Source organism: Hylobates moloch, unplaced genomic scaffold (assembly GCF_009828535.3).
Source record: "Hylobates moloch isolate HMO894 unplaced genomic scaffold, HMol_V3 SCAFFOLD_8, whole genome shotgun sequence".
Lineage (NCBI taxonomy): Eukaryota > Metazoa > Chordata > Mammalia > Primates > Hylobatidae > Hylobates > Hylobates moloch.
Genome location: NW_026652283.1, coordinates 71,064,818 through 71,085,408, shown reverse-complemented (window position 1 = coordinate 71,085,408; position 20,591 = coordinate 71,064,818). Strand labels below are relative to the sequence as shown.

At 41.6% G+C, this 20,591-nt stretch overlaps 1 protein-coding gene across 7 annotated transcripts in view; it reads left to right on the top strand.

Annotated features, from left to right (window-relative positions):
* The first annotated feature begins 956 nt into the window (after positions 1-956).
* The window catches only part of UAP1 (UDP-N-acetylglucosamine pyrophosphorylase 1), a 38,672-nt gene continuing 19,037 nt past the window's right edge, over positions 957-20,591 (top strand). The window contains exons 1-5 of one of the 7 annotated variants that reach the window (XM_032161136.2): positions 960-1,223; positions 1,918-2,029; positions 5,713-6,049; positions 16,819-17,023; positions 19,462-19,637. In XM_032161136.2, coding sequence (XP_032017027.1) covers positions 5,770-6,049; positions 16,819-17,023; positions 19,462-19,637 — 661 coding nt within the window. In that variant the 5' untranslated portion in view covers positions 960-1,223; positions 1,918-2,029; positions 5,713-5,769. Of the gene's footprint in view, positions 1,224-1,285; positions 1,458-1,914; positions 2,030-5,383; positions 5,521-5,712; positions 6,050-16,818; positions 17,024-19,461; positions 19,638-20,591 lie in introns of those variants that run through there. The other 6 variants (XM_058442328.1, XM_058442327.1, XM_032161132.2 and 3 more) reach the window with 6 other exon arrangements.

Below are 20,591 nucleotides of genomic sequence, written 5' to 3'. Positions count from 1 at the left end.
GCACTCAAGAAAGTAGAAGAACGGCGTCTGAATGTTTTTATGACAGGTGGTATGTTAAATCTAGGTGTTTTCGTATTTCAACATATTCCACTTCTTGCAAAAGCTGCAAAATGCAACACAACTTTAAATGTAAACATAGCTTCCAAGGGCACAGTGCTGAACATATAATAACCTGTGTGTGCACACCCACACTAGGTTATGTAACAGGACTGTAAACACTGTTCCTGGAATGGCCTGGGAGGTCATCTAGGTCCTCCACTATCTTTCTGCAGAGTACTGAGGCCTAGCGACGTTAAGTCTGCAGACTCACAAAGATGACCCTGGGCTTATACTACCTTAGGTTACCTAATACCTTTGCTTGCATTTCCTCTCTCCTTTCCTGTCTGTTTGTGCAAAAGAAAAAAGGCCTGGCTTCGCCTTCTTGGGAGCCAAAACACAACCAAACAGAGAGCGAGTTTGGAGTCCGGCCAGGCATCTTGTGAACTGCACACAAAATAAGTAGCCCAAGGTCAGAGAGCGCGCCAGGCCCGCCCTGAAAGTTTCTCTGCAGTAAAATCCGCCGCTCTTTCCCAACCACCCGCGTGGGTGGCTCCGAAATCTGCCACCCTGGGGACACAGCTCCCTGCCCATCTCTGTGGCCCGCCTGTGACCCGTGCCGCTGGGCCGACTAAGACCCTTGGGCTCGCACCTCCCAGTACAACCTAGGAACCTCAGGGGTCCTGGGACCCACGAAGCGCTCTCTCGCGGCCCGGGCCTGGCCCCTCCTAGCAGACCCAACTGACTAATCCTTCAGCCTCAGCTACTGCGCGGGAGGGAGGGGGCCGCCAGCCGACTGCGCTCCAGGACTATCCCCATTGGGCCAGAGAATGAGTGACGCACTAGGCCCCGCCCCTCCCCGCCCTGGCGGGTTTTTACGCCCCGCCCCCATCCCCAGCCCCGCCCCGGCGCCCCTGGCCGCAGCCGCGTCCGCGTCGTCGTCTGCGCTCCCGGCGCTGACGTGTCTGGGCGGTCGGCTTCCACTCCTTCAGGCGCCGGCAGCCACTAGTCGTGGCGAGAGGGGCGGGGTGGCCGGGGCTGGCACTCCCCGTAGCCCCCGCTCCCGGCCCGCCCCGCCGCCGCGGCCCCCCGGATGAGGGTATATATTCGGAGCGGGCGCGGGACGCCGATGAGTGGCCGCGCGGAAGGAGCTGGAGACGGGCGTACTTGCTGTCGTGCCGAGGAAGGTGAGGGGCTTCCAGCCCAGCGAGGGGACGGCGGGGTTCGGGACCCGAGCGGGCGGAGGGCCTGGCCCCACCGCACACACGGCCACGCGCTCAGACGTGGACACGCGTCGCACGAACGTGCACAGCGCGGGCAGCCGAGCACACGCCGAGGAGCCTCCTGCTCGCCCGCACACAAACACACCCCAGCCCGTGCGCCCCGCAGTCGCACCCCATCCTCCGCCACCCCGCGAGAGGGTGTGTGGGCTGGGCAGCCGGGTGGATGGCGAGGCCAGGGATGGAATGAGCGCGCCCCAGATGGACTGGGGGCGTTGTGGGAGGAGGTCTGGGCCAGTGTCTGAGTCCTAGGGGGTTGTGTAGGTGTGTGGGGTTGGGAGTGGGGCCTCTCCCGGGTGGGCAGTAGAGACCTCGAGGCTCTCAGGCTAGGGCCTTGTGGACAGTTATACCAAGTGTGGGGGCCTGTAGTGGGACAGGAGATCGTTGGAATTGTCAGGTGGAAGCGAGTTGGTGTGTCTTGAATATATGAGGAAAAGAATTGAGAGCTCTGAGAAAGACGGGATACATTTGGAGGACAGGACGGTGGGACAAAACCTGTTTGCTTGCCACTTTTTTCTTTCTTTTTTTGGTTTGGTTTGCCATGATACTGGTAGTGAGAGAGAATTGAAATTTCTGGGTTTCCCCTCTCTTGGCCAAGCAGAAGGATGGTATTGGAGGCCTGAGCACACGTATGCTGAACATATGGCTGCTTGAACTTTGGCCTGTCGCTGTGCTACACTTACTTCTACATGGTTTATGAAATCTGAAATCAGGTAATAGGATTATGATCATATATGTGTGTCATTTGGTATTGCAAAAGTTTAAGGGCTTTTAGGTGAAATTCACTGGGTGTGGACCCAAGAGTTCGCCGGAAACTCAAGGCAGTTGTCTATTCCTTCACGGTTAGTCAGTTGGCTCACTTAGCTGGAGCAAAGAAAGACTTCATAGGCTGTGCTGCCAAGCATTTATAGGATTCAGTTGGTGGTTATGTCTCAACTCTGATACTGTTTTTCAAAAGCTTTAAGAGGTTTACTTATTCGTTTCGAGGGCATACTTATACCAGCAGAGATAAGGGCCGGGTGGGGGAGGCCAGAAAAGGAGGGAGAAATACTGGATTTCTTTAATACTGGTATTTAAATTCTAATAAACATATATTTGATAATGGTAGATTATTACCAAATTTGTCATATATTTTGATGCAGATGGATTAGGCTGTGGGCATGTACCAAGTTTTGTCATAATTTCTAGAGCAGATTTTCAACTTTTTCAGATTTCGGTTGTCAAAATAAAAATCCGTATCTTTTAACTCTTCTGTTCATTGCTGCTTACCATTACACACACATGCCTCTAAACATCGTTAATGGGAAACATGGTACTATTTTTGTGGCATGAAGGTGCTTATATCTGCCTCAAATAAATATAATAGATGAATTATGCTTGTCCAAAACTCAAGTATGGTCGTTACATTATAAACATTATACAACATGTAAATGAACACATGTTACCAGTGGTTTAGGCCTAGATATCAAAGTTTAACCTATGAGGAACCTTTTTTTTTTTTTTTTTTGGGATAGAGAGTCTCACTCTGTCGCCAGGCTGGAGTTCAGTGGCGTGATGTCGGCTCACTACAACCTCCGCCTCCCTGGTTCAAGCGATTTTCCTCCCTCAGCCTCCTGAGTAGCTGGGACAACAGGCGTGTGCCACCATGCCCAGCTAATTTTTGTATTTTTAGTAGAGATGGGGTTTCACCATGTTGGCCAGGATGGTCTCCATCTCTTGACCTCATGATCCGCCCGCCTCGGCCTCCCAAAGTGCTGGGATTACAGGCGTGAGCCACTGCGCCCGGCCCTATGAGGTATCTTATTTGCATGGATTCATTTTCCCAAGTGTCTGAAGGTGGAGGAGTATCTAATGATCTTTTAGGAAAAGTTTGGTTTATATCTTCAAATGTTATAATAATTTGTTTGTGTATGCCTTTTATCAGACAGAGTACTCTTGACTCTCTTGAAGGCATGTGAGAAAGGTTGGTTGTCTTATATTCATGAGGAAATCTATGCACAGGGAGGTAAAATGATTGCATAGGATCAAATGATGGAGAAAGACCAAGAACAGGGACTTCCTATTCTTTGGTTATCTGGTTCCTTGCTGATTTTCCTACTACAATGTACTCCCTTAAATCAGAGGCAAAGTAGTAGCATAAATGAGGTCTTGGGAAAAACTACATTCCTTGGAAAATAATTTAATATAAATCTGTTCCTCTCAAGTGTCTTTTTTAATATGATTTTTTAAAATTAAAAAATAATAGCATCATGACTCTTGAAACCTATATAAATCAATGGAAATGCCTTTTTTTTTTTTTTTTTTGAGACGGAGTCTCGCTCTGTGGCCCAGGCTGGAGTGCAGTGGCACAATCTCGGCTCACTGCAAGCTCTGCCTCCCAGGTTCTCGCCATTCTCCTGCCTCAGCCTCTCCGAGTAGCTGGGACTACAGGCGCCCGCCACCACGCCCAGCTAATTTTTTTGTATTTTTAGTAGAGGCGGGATTTCACCGTGGTCTCGATCTCCTGACCTCGTGATCCGCCCGCCTCGGCCTCCCAAAGTGCTGGGATTACAAGCGTGAGCCACCGCGCCAGGCCAGGAATGCCTTTTAATACCATAATGAACATGAAAGCTAAGAGTTGTTATTACCACCTCAGGGAACACACAAATGTAGGTTCTCTAGACCTGAGCTTGTAAATGGTGTTTGATGTTTAGGTAGATACTATTATTAATCTCATTTTACAGATAAGGTAACTGAGGCATGGGGAGATTAAGTGGCTCAGCTTAGTCTAGAATTGTGCTCTGAACTACCATGTGTTTTACTTTTCACTGTTCTTATAGGAAGAGAAGGTAAGTATCTTTAGTACCTGTTTTTTCCCTCTGTCCCTCACATCGAAGCAATTATAATGCAGTGATGATTCTTTACAGTGACCCTCAAATTTATTCCATTCACTCTTATTTTCTCTGCCACTAATCTGGTTCCGACCTTTGGTATTTCATACCTGCAATTGTCTTTTAACTTCTTTTCCCGCTTCTAGTTGTCCCTCCTAACAATCTATTGTATGCCATTGCTCCTTTCTCTCATCTCTTTAAAGCATGGTAACACTGCCCTGTTTGAGAATCTACTGTTCGCTTTCTATTCCTTATTCTCTGAAGTCTAAATTCTTTTGGTTAGTTTTCAGGCTTTTCATGACCTAGCCCTACCCCAGGCCATTTTATATCATTTGTCATACGTTAACCTTCTTACTGCTTTCCATCCCACACATGCTTGCTCATCATGGCCACCAGGCTCTGCTTGTTTCTTAATCTTTTATTTTTTTGAGATAGAATTTCCTGTCGCTGAGGCTGGAGTGACATGATTACGCCTTATTGTAGCCTCGACCTTCCGAATTCAGGTGTTCCTCCCACCTCAGCCTCCCGAGTAGCTGGGACTGCAGGCATATGTTACCACATCTGGCTAATTTTTGTGTTTTTTGTAGGGGTGGGGTTTTGCCATGTTGCCCAGGCTGGTCTTGAACTCCTGAGCCCAGGCCTGTGCTGGGATTACAGGTGTGAGCTACCCATGCCTGGCCTCTAATCTTATCTATGTAGTCTGCCCAACCCTTAACACATGGCTAGGTCGTGCCTGTTTGTGAACTTTCTAGACAGCACCTATCTCCCGTTGTATTTGTCTATATTGGGCAAGTAGATTAAATATTTCCTCATTTTCTTATTTTTTAGCACGATGAAGTTTAACATTTTACTATATTATCACAGAATATAGCTCTTTAGAAAACATTTGTCTTATTCACTGATTGTTATATGTATTGCTTGTCTCTTTAAGAAGGATCCAAGTTTTTAGTGAGTAGAGAAAATAGATGTGTTATTGCTTCTTTGCAGAAGTTGCTAATGAAATGAAATGTATTTTTCCTTATTATAGGTTGTTCTGTCTTCCTGAATATTTCAGTATACTGACTATTTCTATCATTAGAGATACAAGGAAAACATTTAAGTATTAAGCGGTCAGGTGTTCTTTCAGTGGTAGCTTAGTGGTCAGAGGACTAATACAGAGACAACTAAACGTGGTAAAGAGTGTGAACCGTGTCATCAGGCTGCCTGGGTTCCTGTCCCAGCTCCACTCACTGATTAGGTTGCTTAGCCTCTCTGCCTGTCTTCTCAACTGTAAAGGAGTGGTAATAATGGTGCCTATGCCACAGAGTTGTTGAAAATTAATCAAGACCATGAAGGTAAAGTACTTAGAAGTGCCTGGTACATATTGTCTTACAGGTTTAATCTCTTACAAATACTGAGTGATGGGAAAGCAGAAGTTAATTTTTTTAACATCAAATTTTAAAAATATTCATATTTTTAGAGGGGAGAAAAGCCCTCAATTTTGGAGGTTGGATTTTGACATGCCATTAATTACTTTTCTCTTTTAGGTTTACAGGTACATACATTACACCCCTATTTCTACAAAGCTTGGCTATTAGAGCATTATGAACATTAATGACCTCAAACTCACGTTGTCCAAAGCTGGGCAAGAGCACCTACTACGTTACTGGAATGAGCTTGAAGAAGCCCAACAGGTAGAACTTTATGCAGAGCTCCAGGCCATGAACTTTGAGGAGCTGAACTTCTTTTTCCAAAAGGCCATTGAAGGTTTTAACCAGTCTTCTCACCAAAAGAATGTGGATGCACGAATGGAACCTGTGCCTCGAGAGGTATTAGGCAGTGCTACAAGGGATCAAGATCAGCTCCAATCCTGGGAAAGTGAAGGTACTGGGCATGTACATATTTCTTACTGAAGTTTATTTGAGATATACTAAAATTGTTCAGGTAGCTGGATCATGTCACCAATATTTTGATTCATACTACATTAAACCAGGTGACCTAGCAGAAAGTGACAAAATTGTCTTTTTATTTTTGATGCTCCATTTAAGGCTTCTCTCACTCAAGTCTTAATTTGCCTCCAGTCTCTTTCCCTCCTCAATTTCCATACTTCTGCTAGATTTCTTTTCCTGAAGCACAAGTTAAATATTTGTGTTTAAGCTGGCTTAATTTTTTTTTTTTTTTTTAAGACAGAGTCTCACTCTGTTGCCCAGGCTGGAGTGCAGTGGGGCGATCTCTGCTTACTGCAACCTCCACCTTCTGAGCTCAAGTGATTCTCCTGCCTCAGCCTCCCGAGTAGCTGGGATTATAGGCATGCACTACCACGCCTGGCTAATTTTTGTATTTTTAGTATAGATAGGGTTTCACCATGTTGGCCAGCGTGGTCTTAAACTCCTGACCTCAAGTGATTCGCCCGCCTTGGCCTCCCGAAGTGTTTGGGTTACAGGTGTGAGCCACTGCGCCCAGCCCAGCTGGCTTAATCTTTAAACCTGCCCTAACCTGACCCTAACCCATATTTCCAATCAACATTTTAGCTGAACCAAATAATTCACCTTTCCCTGAACATGATACCATGCCTTCCCTGCTTTTGCTCATGTTTATACTTAGCTTGATGTGCCCTTTGCCCTTTCTCTACCTAGCTAGGTCACCTTGTAAGGTCGTTTCTTGGAGTTGTACAGTGCAGTAGTTCTGCCACTTGGGGAACTTACACTCATTCATTAAGGTTCACCACACATAATATTTTATCTATGACCTTTTCTTTTGTGTCCCAAGTTAGAATTAGTTGTTCATGCTTTTATTTCATTCTAGCTTATCATAAGAGTTGTTTGTCTTCCTCAATAAATTGTAAATTCTTGAAGAGCAGCCCATGTACTAGTTGTCTCTGTATGTTATATAGCATTTAGAACAAGAGTTTTATAGTTTAAGTTGATCAATAAGTGTTTGTTGAATTGCCCCAATGCTTTTCATTCTAAAGCATGTAAAAAAATCTGTCCCCTTAACCTAATACTAATTTGTGCTTTTGAGAATGGCAGAATAGCTCAACTGTAGCTTTTGGTGGAGTTGAAAGCTGTGTTTTTTATAATCTATTACTCCTCTGTAAGTAAAATGTTGACTAAATATTGTAGCTGATTCCCTCAGTGTTTGTACATGATCCTTGTCAAATCTGGGCCTCATTTTCTCAATTGTGAATGAGAACTTGGGCAAATACTTTCCTTAACTTTTTAAAAGACATTATTTTATTGCAAAAATAATATTGAAATAACAGATTGCCCATAATCTCATCAAAGCTATATTTTTATTTGCTCACATTACCACCCAGTACTTGATTGTATACGTATTTTTTTGTTTCTTTGTGGTTTCTTTTTGGGACAGCCTCGCTTTTTTGCCCAGGCTGAAGTGCAGTGGTGTGATCCTCACTCACTGCAACCTCTGCCTCTTAGGCTTAAGCAATACTTCTGCCTCAGCTTCTCGAGTAGCTGGGATTACAGGTGCGCACCACCATGCCTGGCTAAGTTTTTGGTATTTTTAGTAGAGATGGGGTTTCACCATGTTGGCCAGACTGGTCTCGAACTCCTGACCTCAAGTCATCCGCCCACCTGGGCTTGTCCAAGTGCTGGGATTACAGGTATGAGCCACCGTGCCCGGGCAGATTGTATATATATTTGATTTCATAGATGTGTAGTAATGCTATACATACAATCTTATAGTCTATATTTACAGCATGGCTATTTTTATTTTGTTTTCCACTCTGGCATCCCCTCACCCCCTGTAAAAAGAGATTACTGGCATTATCAACCTGCTGTATACCTCTCTCTGTCTTTCTCCAGGCTGACAAATTTACTGATTTTCAAAGGGTGTTCCAAAGAACCCAAGGGTTTTCACTGTTGGGGAAGCTGCCTCTTATAGGGAGGGAGGGAGCAGATACTAAACTGGTAGGTCTCCAACCCATTTATCCTCTACTATGAGTAGTTCTACCTTTTTCTGTTCTGTGTGTTTGATCTTTACATGAGGTTTTATTTAAAAGAGTTTAGAAGTTTAAAAACAGTTTGAAAATAATTGGATCTTCTTCAAGGAGGTGCTTTTCAGATGTAAAATGCTTGGTAGTAGCTAACCCAGCTTTTTACTTAGGATAGGGCTCTGCCACTAAGATGTGAGAGAATGATGCCTAGATGTGTCCTTGTGAATGAAGAGTTTCAGTGATACCATGACTTCTGTTACTTTGGATTCATTAATCGTTCCCTTCTTCCCTGGGTTTCAAAAAGGCTACTATTCCAAACCAAAAGCCACACAGGCCTTTCTTTACCCTGTAGTATTCCAGTTGCCTATATTTTTCCTGGGGATTTTTTTTTTTTTTTTTTTTTTTGTGATGGAGTCTCGCTCTGTCGCCCAGGCTGGAGTTCAGTGGCGCGATCTCCGCTCACTGCAAGCTCCGCCTCCCGGGTTCGCGCCATTCTCCTGCCTCAGCCTCTCCGAGTAGCTGGGACTACAGGCTCCCGCCACCACGCCCGGCTAATTTTTTGTATTATTAGTAGAGAGGGGGTTTCACCGTGGTCTCGATCTCCTGACCTCGTGATCTGCCCGCCTCGGCCTCCCAAAGTGCTGGGATTACGAGCGTGAGCCACCGCGCCCGGCTTTTCCTGGGGATTTTAAGGGGATGAAGTCTTAGTAGTAACTCTTATGGAAAGTCAAAACTTTGACCTTGTGTAATGGGGAACATAAGCCACAATTAAGATATCCTATAATTTGAGTCTTCTTCATGGCCTTTTTGTTGGACTGTGTGGAGCTAGTCTACATTTATGACTTTTCATGTAAACTAAAATCCGGAACTATTAGAACCAAGTATAGCATAACACGGTGCAAACTTCCTTTTGGCTTAGTGTCAAGGGAAAGATATTTATCTGTAGCTTAAACAGTAAGGGTGGAGAAGGAGACTTTATGTTGACATTATATCCTTTTCACTTAGCCAGAAACTACCATATGTCTGCAAATTCATGACAAAATGAAGTTTCTGCAGTAAGTTATCAAAGGGAAGAGAAGCCATTATGAAGATCATGACATTCTATTTCAGGTAGTAGGAAGATCCTGGTAATTGTATCAGGGACAGTTTTTACTTCCCCACACCCCCACCTCCTCAGAATGGGGGAATGAAAGCATTGTCCAGTAATTGCAAAGTATCTGGTGGTTATTCAGATGATAATGGACATTTTTACAACTAGAGTGGAAAATTATTTATTTCTGAAGGTTGAATATAACTGACCACTGTACTCCTTGTTGAAAAGAGATCTTGCTTTATTTCTTGAAGTTTTCTGGCCAGTTGTAGAAAATGGAATGTAAAGGAGCAACTAGAAAATCTTTATTTTACAAAGCTGAGATCTTGAAAGAGAAGTAATTATAAGCTTTGAGAATGCTATTTTAGTAAAGATACACTGGGAAAACCTGTTTGCTTGATAAAAATTCCCATTCTTTATTAAAACAAATGCATGCTTATTTGAACACAAATCTACCAATTTTATATTATAATATCTAATTAGTATTCAGTCTTAGCCTTTTTTGCCTATGATACATTCTCCTATTAATCATAATGGTGCTTCTCTACCATATAGCACTATAGTAAAGTAAGTGGATTATTTAGAAGAAATGCATTTTTAACATTATCTCCTCTACATTTTCTGAAATCTAGGGTACTGATGTTTTTATAGATTTGTTTTATTTTAAAAGTAATATGGCCCGGCATGGTGGCTCACGCCTGTAATCCCAGCCCTTTGGGAGGCCGAGGCAAGAGGATCATGAGGTCAGGAGATAGAGGCCATCCTGGCTAACATGGTGAAACCCCGTCTGTACTAAAAATACAGAAAATTAGCTGGGTATGGTGGCAGGTGCTTGTAGTCCCAGCTACTCGGGAGGCCGAGGCAGGAGGATGGTTTGAACCTGGGAGGTGGAGCTTGCAGTGAGCCAAGATCACGCCACTGTACTCCAGCCTGGGCGACAGAGCGAGACTCCATCTCAGAAAAAAAAAAAAAATTATTTTAGAGAAATTGGGAAATATTAAAAATTACAATGGAAAAAATACAAATCTCTGTGATTCCACCATACAGAGATACTCACTAGTAATATTTTACAGTCTTTTCTTTCACACACACACATATGCGTATATTGGGATTGTGGTTTGTGTATAGTTTTGTAGCCTGCACAAGAATTTATCATGAAAAATGTCAAGGATATTTTGAAACAAATATTTAGTGGCAAATTTAGTATAGTGAACCCTCACATAAGCCATCTTGATTAAAAATTATGAAAGTTTTGCTCCTTTTGCTTTCTCGCTCCCTCTTTTTTTTCCCCCCCTTTGCTGCTGTATTTTAAGGCAAATCCCAAACATCATGTTATTTTTATCCTCATATAGTTTGGTATCCATGTCTAAATATATGGGCGTTTTCTTACTAATCACATGCCATTATTATACCTAATGAAATTCATCTAATGTAATCTCTGCTATCTAAAACTAGTTCAGATAGAGATTTTCCTGATTAGTCTGCCTTTTGTGCTTACTATTTTGGGGAAATATTGTAGTTTCAGCTATAATGTGATTAAAAATTAAAGACTTAAATTATTCTCTCTAACTTTCTGGGATAGCTTTGCTTTATTCCTACCAGTTGAATAGCCTGTTTACCCAACTCCACTCGTCCTGGAGTTCTGATAATTTAAATGAAAGTTCTGACAGTGCTTTACTTCAAAAGGACCTGTGCTATCTTCCTTGTTAAAGTGTATAGGAGGAACTAGTCTAAGAAGGAAGTTATCCAGGAAGCATTTGACCTCTGACAGGCCACTGTAAACTTTTCTCTCTGTTTCTTGTGAATGTTATCAGAAAAAGTGCTTAGATTCTCTTGGGCCCACAGTGCGTGACTCTCCAGGGAGAGAGATACTCCAGCCCTGGAAATGTGTCAGTCTGGCTTAATTTTTTTTTTTTTTTCCAACTTCTGATTTTTTTTTTTTGAGACAGAGTCTCACTCTGTTGCCCAGGCTGGAGTGCAATGGCACGATCTTGGCTCACTGCAACCTCTGCCTCCCGGGTTCAAGCAATTCTCCTGTCTCAGCCTCCCCAGTAGCTGGGATTATAGGCACCTGCCACCACACCCAGCCAATTTTTGTATTTTTAGTAGAGACAAGGTTTCAACATGTTGGCCCAGCTGGTCTTGAACTCCTGACCTCAAGTGATTTGCCTGCCTTGGCCTCCCAAGTGCTGGGATTACAGGTGTGAGCCACTGCACCTGGCCGCTTTTTAAAATTTCAATTTCAGTTTTGCCTGTGTTGAGTTCCCTTGTGTAGGAAAATTATTAACCCTTATGTCTTATCATGGAGAAATAGAAAGGGTGATACAGTGTTGAACTTTTCAGTGTTTTTCAGTATTTCTGCAGAGGTAGCTTTAGGATAGAAATTTATAATTTCCTAATTGTCACATGGGTTTAAATACATTTATATTTAGTTAACATTTTTCAGGTAGGTGCTGTGCTGCCCATATAAAATTTATGTTATGACAAAAGCAGTTTGAAATAATGTATAATTGCTGTATAACCAAAAAGCTTTTTGAATTTTATTCGTCCACTTAATTCAAAACAGCATTTTATCTGTCATCATAAAACAGATACTAATTTATGTATTATATACTTTTGATGAACATTGCAGCTTTATCGTAGTAACAGCTGAAGTAGATGAGTACTGAGTACTTCAGCCAGTGTACACACAATTTGATACTGTGAACAATAGCTGTAGCTGTATTTCATTTGTGAATTACAGCTGGCCTTGATTCTCCAGGGACTGCTGCCTTTTCTCTCGTTTTTCGCTGTTTGCTCATAAGTGAGATGTGTAAACAGGAAGAAGTTAATGAAAAACCTTTTTATTGCAAATATATGTGGATTGTGTTATAATTCATTATAATAGTTGTGGTTAAATAGAGATGAGATGTAAATGGATATCTACCTGGTAGTGTATATCTGGTTGACATCATCTCAGTGCCACTGTTAATTGGTGACTGGACTGGTTATCAGGTTCGGAGATGGAAAGAAGCACTGAAGAGTGAACAGGAGTTTAGGAAACAAACACATGCCATTTATCTGAATAAAGAATGGCGCCACTGTGAGCTGCTGGTTAGCAAAACTTTAAATGTGAAACAATTGGAGAGTAGGAATGAAGCAGTAATTTAGGGAACCCATCTAAGGAAGAGAAAAGTTTATACAGGGCTATTTTGATACCTGGTTAGACCCATAGAAAGCACCGAATTGATGTTGAATGCCATCAGGTGAGCAGGTGCTGAGACATGGGGCTGGCTCTGGGAGTGTAGCTTTTACCTTTTTCAGGTCAGTTAGCTGAGGGAAATAACTTACCTGGGACTGAGAGTGAAAGTAAGAAGTCAGGAAGAAGGTTAGCACCATGTTAAGAGTAAAACAACTTAAAACACATGTGCCATATGAAGGAAATGTACTGTATAAAAAGAACAAAGATCTCTGTGTCCAAAATGTAGATATTTGGCGCTTTTTTTGAAAATGTTCAGAAATATTTTTTTTTCTAACACCTTTGATGGTATGCAAGTGTTCAGACAGCAGTTCTTTATCTGCATTTCTAAAATGGTACAAAACCTGACCTGAATAGACATGAGACTATTTGTCAACTTTATTTATCCCACTTAATGTGATTATAGGGTGCTGTTTCAGATCTGCTGGGGACATATATAATTATAATATAGCATATTATATATGTACTATAGTCCTTTTATAAATTTTGAAGAGTTATGCGTTCTGAAACAAATCTGACCCATGGGTTTGGGTAAGAGATTGTGGACTTGTATTTTAAAACAGTGCTTTGTAGGTGACAGCAGAATTAAATTTATTTTCTAGAAGCCATAGTTTATTTGATATAATTCAGGGAATAACCAAATATAAAACAGTTTTCAAATGTCTTGAAAGGTTCCCTGTTCCCTTTAAATTTCTTCATCTCAGTTTTTGTTATATAGTGGTTATGGGTCTTGCTTAAGGCAAATACAAACTCAGAATGGCTGTTAAAAATTTCAGTGTTTGGGAAGTTTTGGAGAATGTTGGCTCTTCTTGCTCAACAGTTTTTTCATTTAGGATGGTGGGTAAGACACACTAAAAAAAAAGGCAGCACAACCTTTGGTGGCAGGGTGGTGTGGTGGTGAAGAGGCCCTGGAGTCAGGTCCTAATCCTGATTCACATTTACTAGCTATGTGACCCTGGGCGAGATTCTTAACTTCTCTGAGTTTATTATCTCTAAAGTGGTGAAAATTACACAGTAACTGCCTCTTAGATTATAGTTACTATTTTGGGTTCTATTTTGGTACACCTGATTTTATGTTCTTATTTTCAAATTCTGATGAGGTACAATTAAATGCTATGGAGTTAATGAGGACAATTCTGGTTTTAGGGAAGGAAGAAAGAAGATTTAACTCTCAGATAGCTAAGGTCAGCTTCATATCAAAGGTGAAAATTATGAAAATATATAATGTGCTGTTGGGTTTTTAAATTGAAAAAATAGCTGGAATAGGCTGGGCAGGGTGGCTCATGTCTGTAATCCCAGCACTTTGGGAGGCTGAGGTGGGCAGATCACTTGAGCCCAGGAGTTCAAGACCAGCCTGGGCAACATGGTGAGACCCCTGTCTCTACTAAAAATACAAAAATTAGCTAAGTGTGTTGGTATGCACCTGTAGTCTCAGCTATATCGGAGGCTGAGGTGGGAGGATCACTTGAACCCAGGAGGCAGAGGTTGCAGTAAGCCAAGGTTGTGCCACTGCACTCCAGCCTGGGTGACGGTGTGAGGATCTGTCTCAAAAAAAAAAAAAGAAGAAATAGCTGGAGTGATTGCTGAATAATGTTCTTGGACTATACTTACTAATAAAGGAAGAATAGAGTCCGAACTGGCTCTAAATTTATAATGAGTTTATTTTTTTCTTTTCTTTCTTTCTTTTTTTTTTTTTTTTTTGAGATGGAGTCTCACTCTGTTGCCCAAGCTGGAGTGCAGTGGCATGATCTCGGCTCACTGCAGCCTCCGCCTCCTGGGTTCAAGCAATTCGTCTACCTCAGCCTCCTGAGCAGCTGGGATTACAGGCAGGCACCAACACACCCAGCTAATTTTTGTATTTTTAGTAGAGACGGGGTTTCACCATGTTGGCCAGGCTGGTCTTGAACTCCTGACCTCAGGTGATTCGCCCACTGTGGCCTTCCAAAGTGTTGAGATTACAGGTGTGAGCCACTACACCTGGCCAGGTTTATTTTTCTTTATGTTGTTGACCTACTAGTGTATTAGCTTTAAGAAAACCCAATATGTCAAAAACAAAGCACAAAGTTGGTAAATGAAATAAACCCACATTACCTAAGGATATTAAAATAATAATTGATAGTTGCCATCACTGACTGCGTCGTCTGGCTTAGCCTACAATTGTGGCCAGTGGCCAGGTTTGTTCACAAAATTTCTAAGAATTCTAATGAAAGTATGAAACTCAGAAAACAAGAACAAAACTGTTTACCATGGCTTTAATTTTATAGTTTTTCTAGCTTGCCAGAGACCCAATTTCCACATAGCCTCTTCTCACAAGCTACTCTGCCTTGTGGTACTGAGACTGTCCACTTTTGAATGATAAGATGGGTCTTAGGAATGGATTATGGCAAGATTTTTTTTTTTTTAAATTCAGACTGAGAGCTCTTTTGTAGCTTTTATAGTTACATTTATTTGCATTTGGATCTCAAATCATCTTGAATTTATTTTGGTTCGAAGAATAACATTTTTATTCAAACATTATGCTTGATGACTACTTATTGCTGAATATTCAACTGGCAAAAATTGACAGGCTTCCAGACCAAAGAAATAAATCAGTAATGAAGATAGTCTGAGTCTTATATTCTTCTTAGCTGGTATAGATGGCCCATTTTTTAAAAAGGCATTTTGTTTATTTATTTTTGAGACTTTAGAGTCCCGCTCTGTCGCCCAGGCTAGAGTGCAGTTGCACGACCTCGGCTCACTGCAACCTCCACCTCCCGGGTTCAAGTGATTCTCCTGTCTCAGCCTCCTGAGTAGCTGGGATTACAGGTGCTTGCCACCGTGCCTGGCTAATTTTTGTATTTTTAGTAGAGATGGGGTTTCGCCATGTTGGTCAGGCTAGTCTTGAACTCCTGACTTCAGGTAATCCTCCCGCCTTGGCCTCCCAAAGTGCTGGGATTACAGGTGTGAGCCACTGTGCCCAGCCTACAAAAGGCATTTTAATAAATTAATATATATTTACATGTAATAAAATGCACTAGTTGTACCTTTTGGTTTTGCTTTGTTTTTGAGATAGAGTTTTACTGTCACCCGGGCTGGAGTGCAGTGGTACAGTCTTAGCTCACTGCAACCTCTGCCTCCTAGGTTCAAGCAATTCTCATGCCTCAGCCTCCTGAGTAGTTGGGATTACAGGCATGCACCACCATGCCTGGCTAATTTTTGTATTTTTAGTAGAGATGGGGTTTCGCCTTGTTGGCCAGCCTGGTCTGGTCTTGAACTCCTGGCTTCACGTGATCTCCCTGTCTCGTAGTTTTGTTTTTGTATTTTGTTTTTATTTTTTGGGTCTCGCTCTGTCACCCAGGCTGGAGTGCAGTGGCGCGATCTCGGCTCACTGCAGCCTCTGCCTTCTGGGTTCAAGCAATTCTCCCATTTCACCCTACAGGTGTGTGCCACTATTCCCGGCTAATTTTTGTATCTTTAGTAGAGACAGGTTTCGCCATGTTGGCCAGACTGCTCTCGAACTCCTGACCTCAGGTGATCCACCTGCCGCGGCCTCCCAAAGTGCTGGATTGAGCCACTGTGCCCAGCCAATTTTATGTTTTAACAAATGTATACTCATATAACTACCATCCCAATCAACATAAGCACATTTCCATCACCCTATAAAGACTTCTGATGCCCTTTGCAGGTGATACCCCAAGCTTATTCTGTTGAGTTGGGTTTCAAACCAGAAATCCTAACTTCAGAGCCTGAGTTCTCACCCGTTATACTCTACTACTTTCCTAACTGAAGATTTATTTTCTTTATGTAGCTTACCTGCTATATTTGTGTGCTCATTGATTATTTATTATAGGCTGGAGGTAATTTGACAGTGTCATCATTCATCCTGAAACTTTGGTATTTTCTTTATTCTATGTTTTTCTTGACTTGCCACATCAATTAGTCATCAAGTTTTTGCGAAACATTTATTATATCTCTCGGTTCTTACCTCCTGACATTATCAGCAAAAAATATTTAGTTCATTAAAATGCATCGTTCATTGTTTGGTGTTCGGTTGGGTTATATAAATTTAATTTTTTTAATAATAGAAATGTTTTTATTAGCAAGGTAGTCATCCACAATTCTGTGTAGATTCTGTGTTCTCTGTGCCTTATGTCAATAAGCCCCTATCTTGTTATTTCAGTCCCGTGTGATCAATAAAAGCAGCAAGCAGGCTTTTGTCCAAGCCAGATTCTCCACCACTAGCCTGTACCCCAAATCAGCAAATGACCTTAAGACAAGGCAGCTGTATAGCCTTACTTCCCCTTTGATGAGTCTTTGCTGCTACCTATGTATATTTAATACTAAAGTGTTGAATTGTAGAGATTTTGTGATACAAGTGTTTTCTTTTCTAGGACTTTTCCAGATTTCTCAGAATAAAGTAGCAGTTCTTCTTCTAGCTGGTGGGCAGGGGACAAGACTCGGCGTTGCATATCCTAAGGGGATGTATGATGTTGGTTTGCCATCCCGTAAGACACTTTTTCAGATTCAAGCAGAGCGTATCCTGAAGCTACAACAGGTTGCTGAAAAATATTATGGCAACAAATGCATTATTCCATGGTAAGATATGTCTCATTATTGGAGTATGTCTGAACATATATTGTTTTATAATATTCAAAATGCATGTATACTTTATTCACTCACAGACATATTTCTTGTTACTGTTGATTTTCTTGGGGGATATAATTTACTATATATGTTAAAAGTACTAATATTATTGCTTGATAGATGACTACTATTGACTTAATAAGTAATATATACTTACTGCCAACTTTTACATTCCTAACTGAGTACCTTAAAGTACTCAGTGAGCTCTCTGCATCTAGAAACTCATATTTTCAAGTACCAGGTTATTTAGCTCTCCCACACCCATGCGCCTCTTCCACATTCACACCAGGTGAAAGCTGCATTGACTTCTGTGCTATGGGCCATGCTTGTGTCCTCAGCCTCTACTAGTATGCTGTATTCTCAGGTTCTCAGGGCCTCCACCTTGGTCAGTGTTAGTTCCTTCCCTTTTTTTTTTTTTTTTGAGACAGGGTCTGTCTTAGTCACCCAGGCTGGAGTGCAGTAGTGTAGTCTTAGCTGACTGTCACCTTTGCCTTCTGGTCTCAAGCCATCCTCCCACCTCAGCCTCCCCAGTAGCTGGGAATACAGGCACCTGCCACCATGCCTGGCTAATTTTTTTTTTTTTTTTGAGAGGGAGTCTTGCTCTGTCCCCAGGTTGGAGTGCAGTGGTGCGATTTTGGCTCACTGCAACCCCTGCCTCCCGGGTTCAAGCGGTTCTCCTGCCTCAGCCTCCTGAGTAGCTGGCATTACAGGTGCGCACCACCACACCTGGCTAATTTTTGTATTTTTAGTAGAGATGGAGTTTCACCTTGTTGGTCAAGCTGGTCTTGAACTCCTGACCTCGTGATCTGCCCACCTCAGCCTCTCAAAGTGCTGAGATTACAGGCATGAGCCACCGCGCCCGGCTATTTTTTTTGTATTTTTTGTAGAGACAGGGTTCTGGTCTCAAATTCCTGAGCTCAAGTGATCTGCCCACCTCGACCTCCCAAAATGCTGGGATTACAGGTGTGAGCCAGTGTGTCCAGCCAGTGTTAGTTTCCTAAGAACCAAGAGATTACAGAAGATCCTGCTCTGCTTTTTATAAGTTTTTGGTTCAGCTCTTTAATCTCTTTCCCCGAGCAGTTTTGGAAGTTAGCATGTTTTGAGGGGAAAATCAGCTGTGTGTTTGAGGTCCCCCAAGTCCCTATCTTGTTATTTCAGTCCCATGTGATCAACAAAAGCTCTACTAGTTTCTGTCCCCTAGCAGCAGCCTTTGGTCCAAGCCATATTCACCACTAGCCTGTACCCCAAGTCAGCAGATGCCCTCAGGACAAGGCAACTGTACAGCCTCAGTTCCCTTTTGAAAGATTCTGTCTCTGGACTTATAGTTCCAATCTATTTTGCCTCTGAAGCTCTCTGATGTCTTTAAAAAACTGCTTTTTGTAATTTTTGTAGCTTTTCTAGCTCTTCTCACCACGAGTACTGGTCTGCTGTGAACTGGTTTGTTCATCTTGATTCCTGTGGGGAATTTGGAGGAATGTCTGTGTTCTAAGTGGCCAACATTCTACTTACAGCCCTGGCCTCCTACTATCATGTTGAATTTTCTTCTCTCTCTTTCTTCCATCTCTTCACAACTCAGAATTTCTGTTCTTATGCAGAGAAGTTTAGCCACTTCTTCTGTCATCTTCTAAATATATCCAAACCTTTTGTACCTAAAGTTCAAAATATCCAGGATAATTTGTTAAATAGACAGATACCTCCTGTGGTATGAAATTATACCATTTTGTTTATTCATTTAACAAATATTAATTGAGTATCTCTTTCTAGGTGTTGAGGATAAGTCAGTAACCCAAACAGACAAAAATCCCTTCTTACATGTAGTTTACATTCTAGTAAGGGCAAAAGCTACCACAGTCACTAATTATAGTTTTAGAAATAATTTTTTTCTTTTTTGCCACACTAGCATGGGTTGGATTTTTGTGACAACAGAAAGTATAATTATACTTTTATGATTTTTAAATGGAGGGTTAGCAGAGCCTAGATTGCATTTCAAATTTCAATAAAAAGAACCCCAAGAGATCATTAAACTGTATTACAATTACCCTTTTCTTCCTGTTTATTCAGAATAGGCATTTCAAATTTAAAATACACTTTCACAGAGTTCTAAAATGTCTACTTAAGCCATTTTATAGGTTCTCTTGAAGGAGGTATGTTTAGTATGTTTAATATTGTAAGTAGATTTATTTCATACCTAAGAGTTGATGAAATTACTGAAAGAAATTCCCCTTGGGTAACAGCTAATGAATGTGTCTTACCCAGGAAAAATATGAAGGAACTCAAAATAATAAGCAAGTGCTTTCAAAGGTATCTTTAGCTTAGGAAATAGACGAAACTTTATTTTGCCCTAGTCCACCTAGCACGATTGCTTAGAAAATCTGATTTTCTCTTGTAAGGTATATAATGACCAGTGGCAGAACAATGGAATCTACAAAGGAGTTCTTCACCAAGCACAAGTACTTTGGTTTAAAAAAAGAGAATGTAATCTTTTTTCAGCAAGGAATGCTCCCCGCCATGAGTTTTGATGGGAAAATTATTTTGGAAGAGAAGAACAAAGTTTCTATGGCTCCAGGTTTGTAATCGTCCTTATTTAATGGTGACTAGAAAGGATAACAACATAAATCATCAAATGTTGATTTTCTTTTTAACATGGTGATTTGGATATTTAAACATTAATATATATGTGTTTTTTGCGGCTTGGAAATAATTTAAAAAGATGAAAATGCCTGTTGGTGTAATAGATACACTTTTATGCTTGTTGTGGGTGTCTGCTCTATGGAGCAATTTGAGGAGCATTCAGGGTATTCTTTCTCTATAACAAGTATTTAATTTTTTTATTTTTTTAAATTTTTGAGACAGAGTCTCACTCTGTTGCCCAGGTTGGAGTGCAGTGGCGCAATCTCGGCTCACTGCAACCTCTGCCTACTGGGTTCAAGTGATTCTGCCGCCTCAGCCTCCTGAGTAGCTGGGATTACAGGCACGCACCACCACGCCCAGCTAAGTTTTTGTATTTTTTTGTAGAGAAGGGGTTTTGCCATGTTGGCTAGGCTGGTCTCAAACTCCTGACCTCAAATGATCTACCTGCCTTGGCCTCCCAAAATGCTGGGATTACAGGCGTGAGCCACCGTGCCCAGCCATATAGCAAATATTTTATGTATACTGCAGTGTTCATGGCTACATTGTTTATTATAGTGAAAACTTGGAAACCATATGCTATTTAATAAATGAGAGGCTAAATTATAGTTTATAAATAGCATTAATTCTTAAATAGCATTAAAATAATTGGTGGCATTAAATGCTAAACATTATTTCAGCAAGTTAAGTAAGAGAATGCAAAATAAAAAACTGCATACAGTCTATGATTAGGGCCACTGCTTTGCACAGTTCCAGTGCATACACATCATGGTTTGTTAATGGGACCCACTAGAATTGAACAGTGTATTGCCTGTGTAGCCACGTTCAGTGACCCTGATTACAACCTCAATATACAAAAATAGACGTACTGACAGATTTATATTTATGAGAA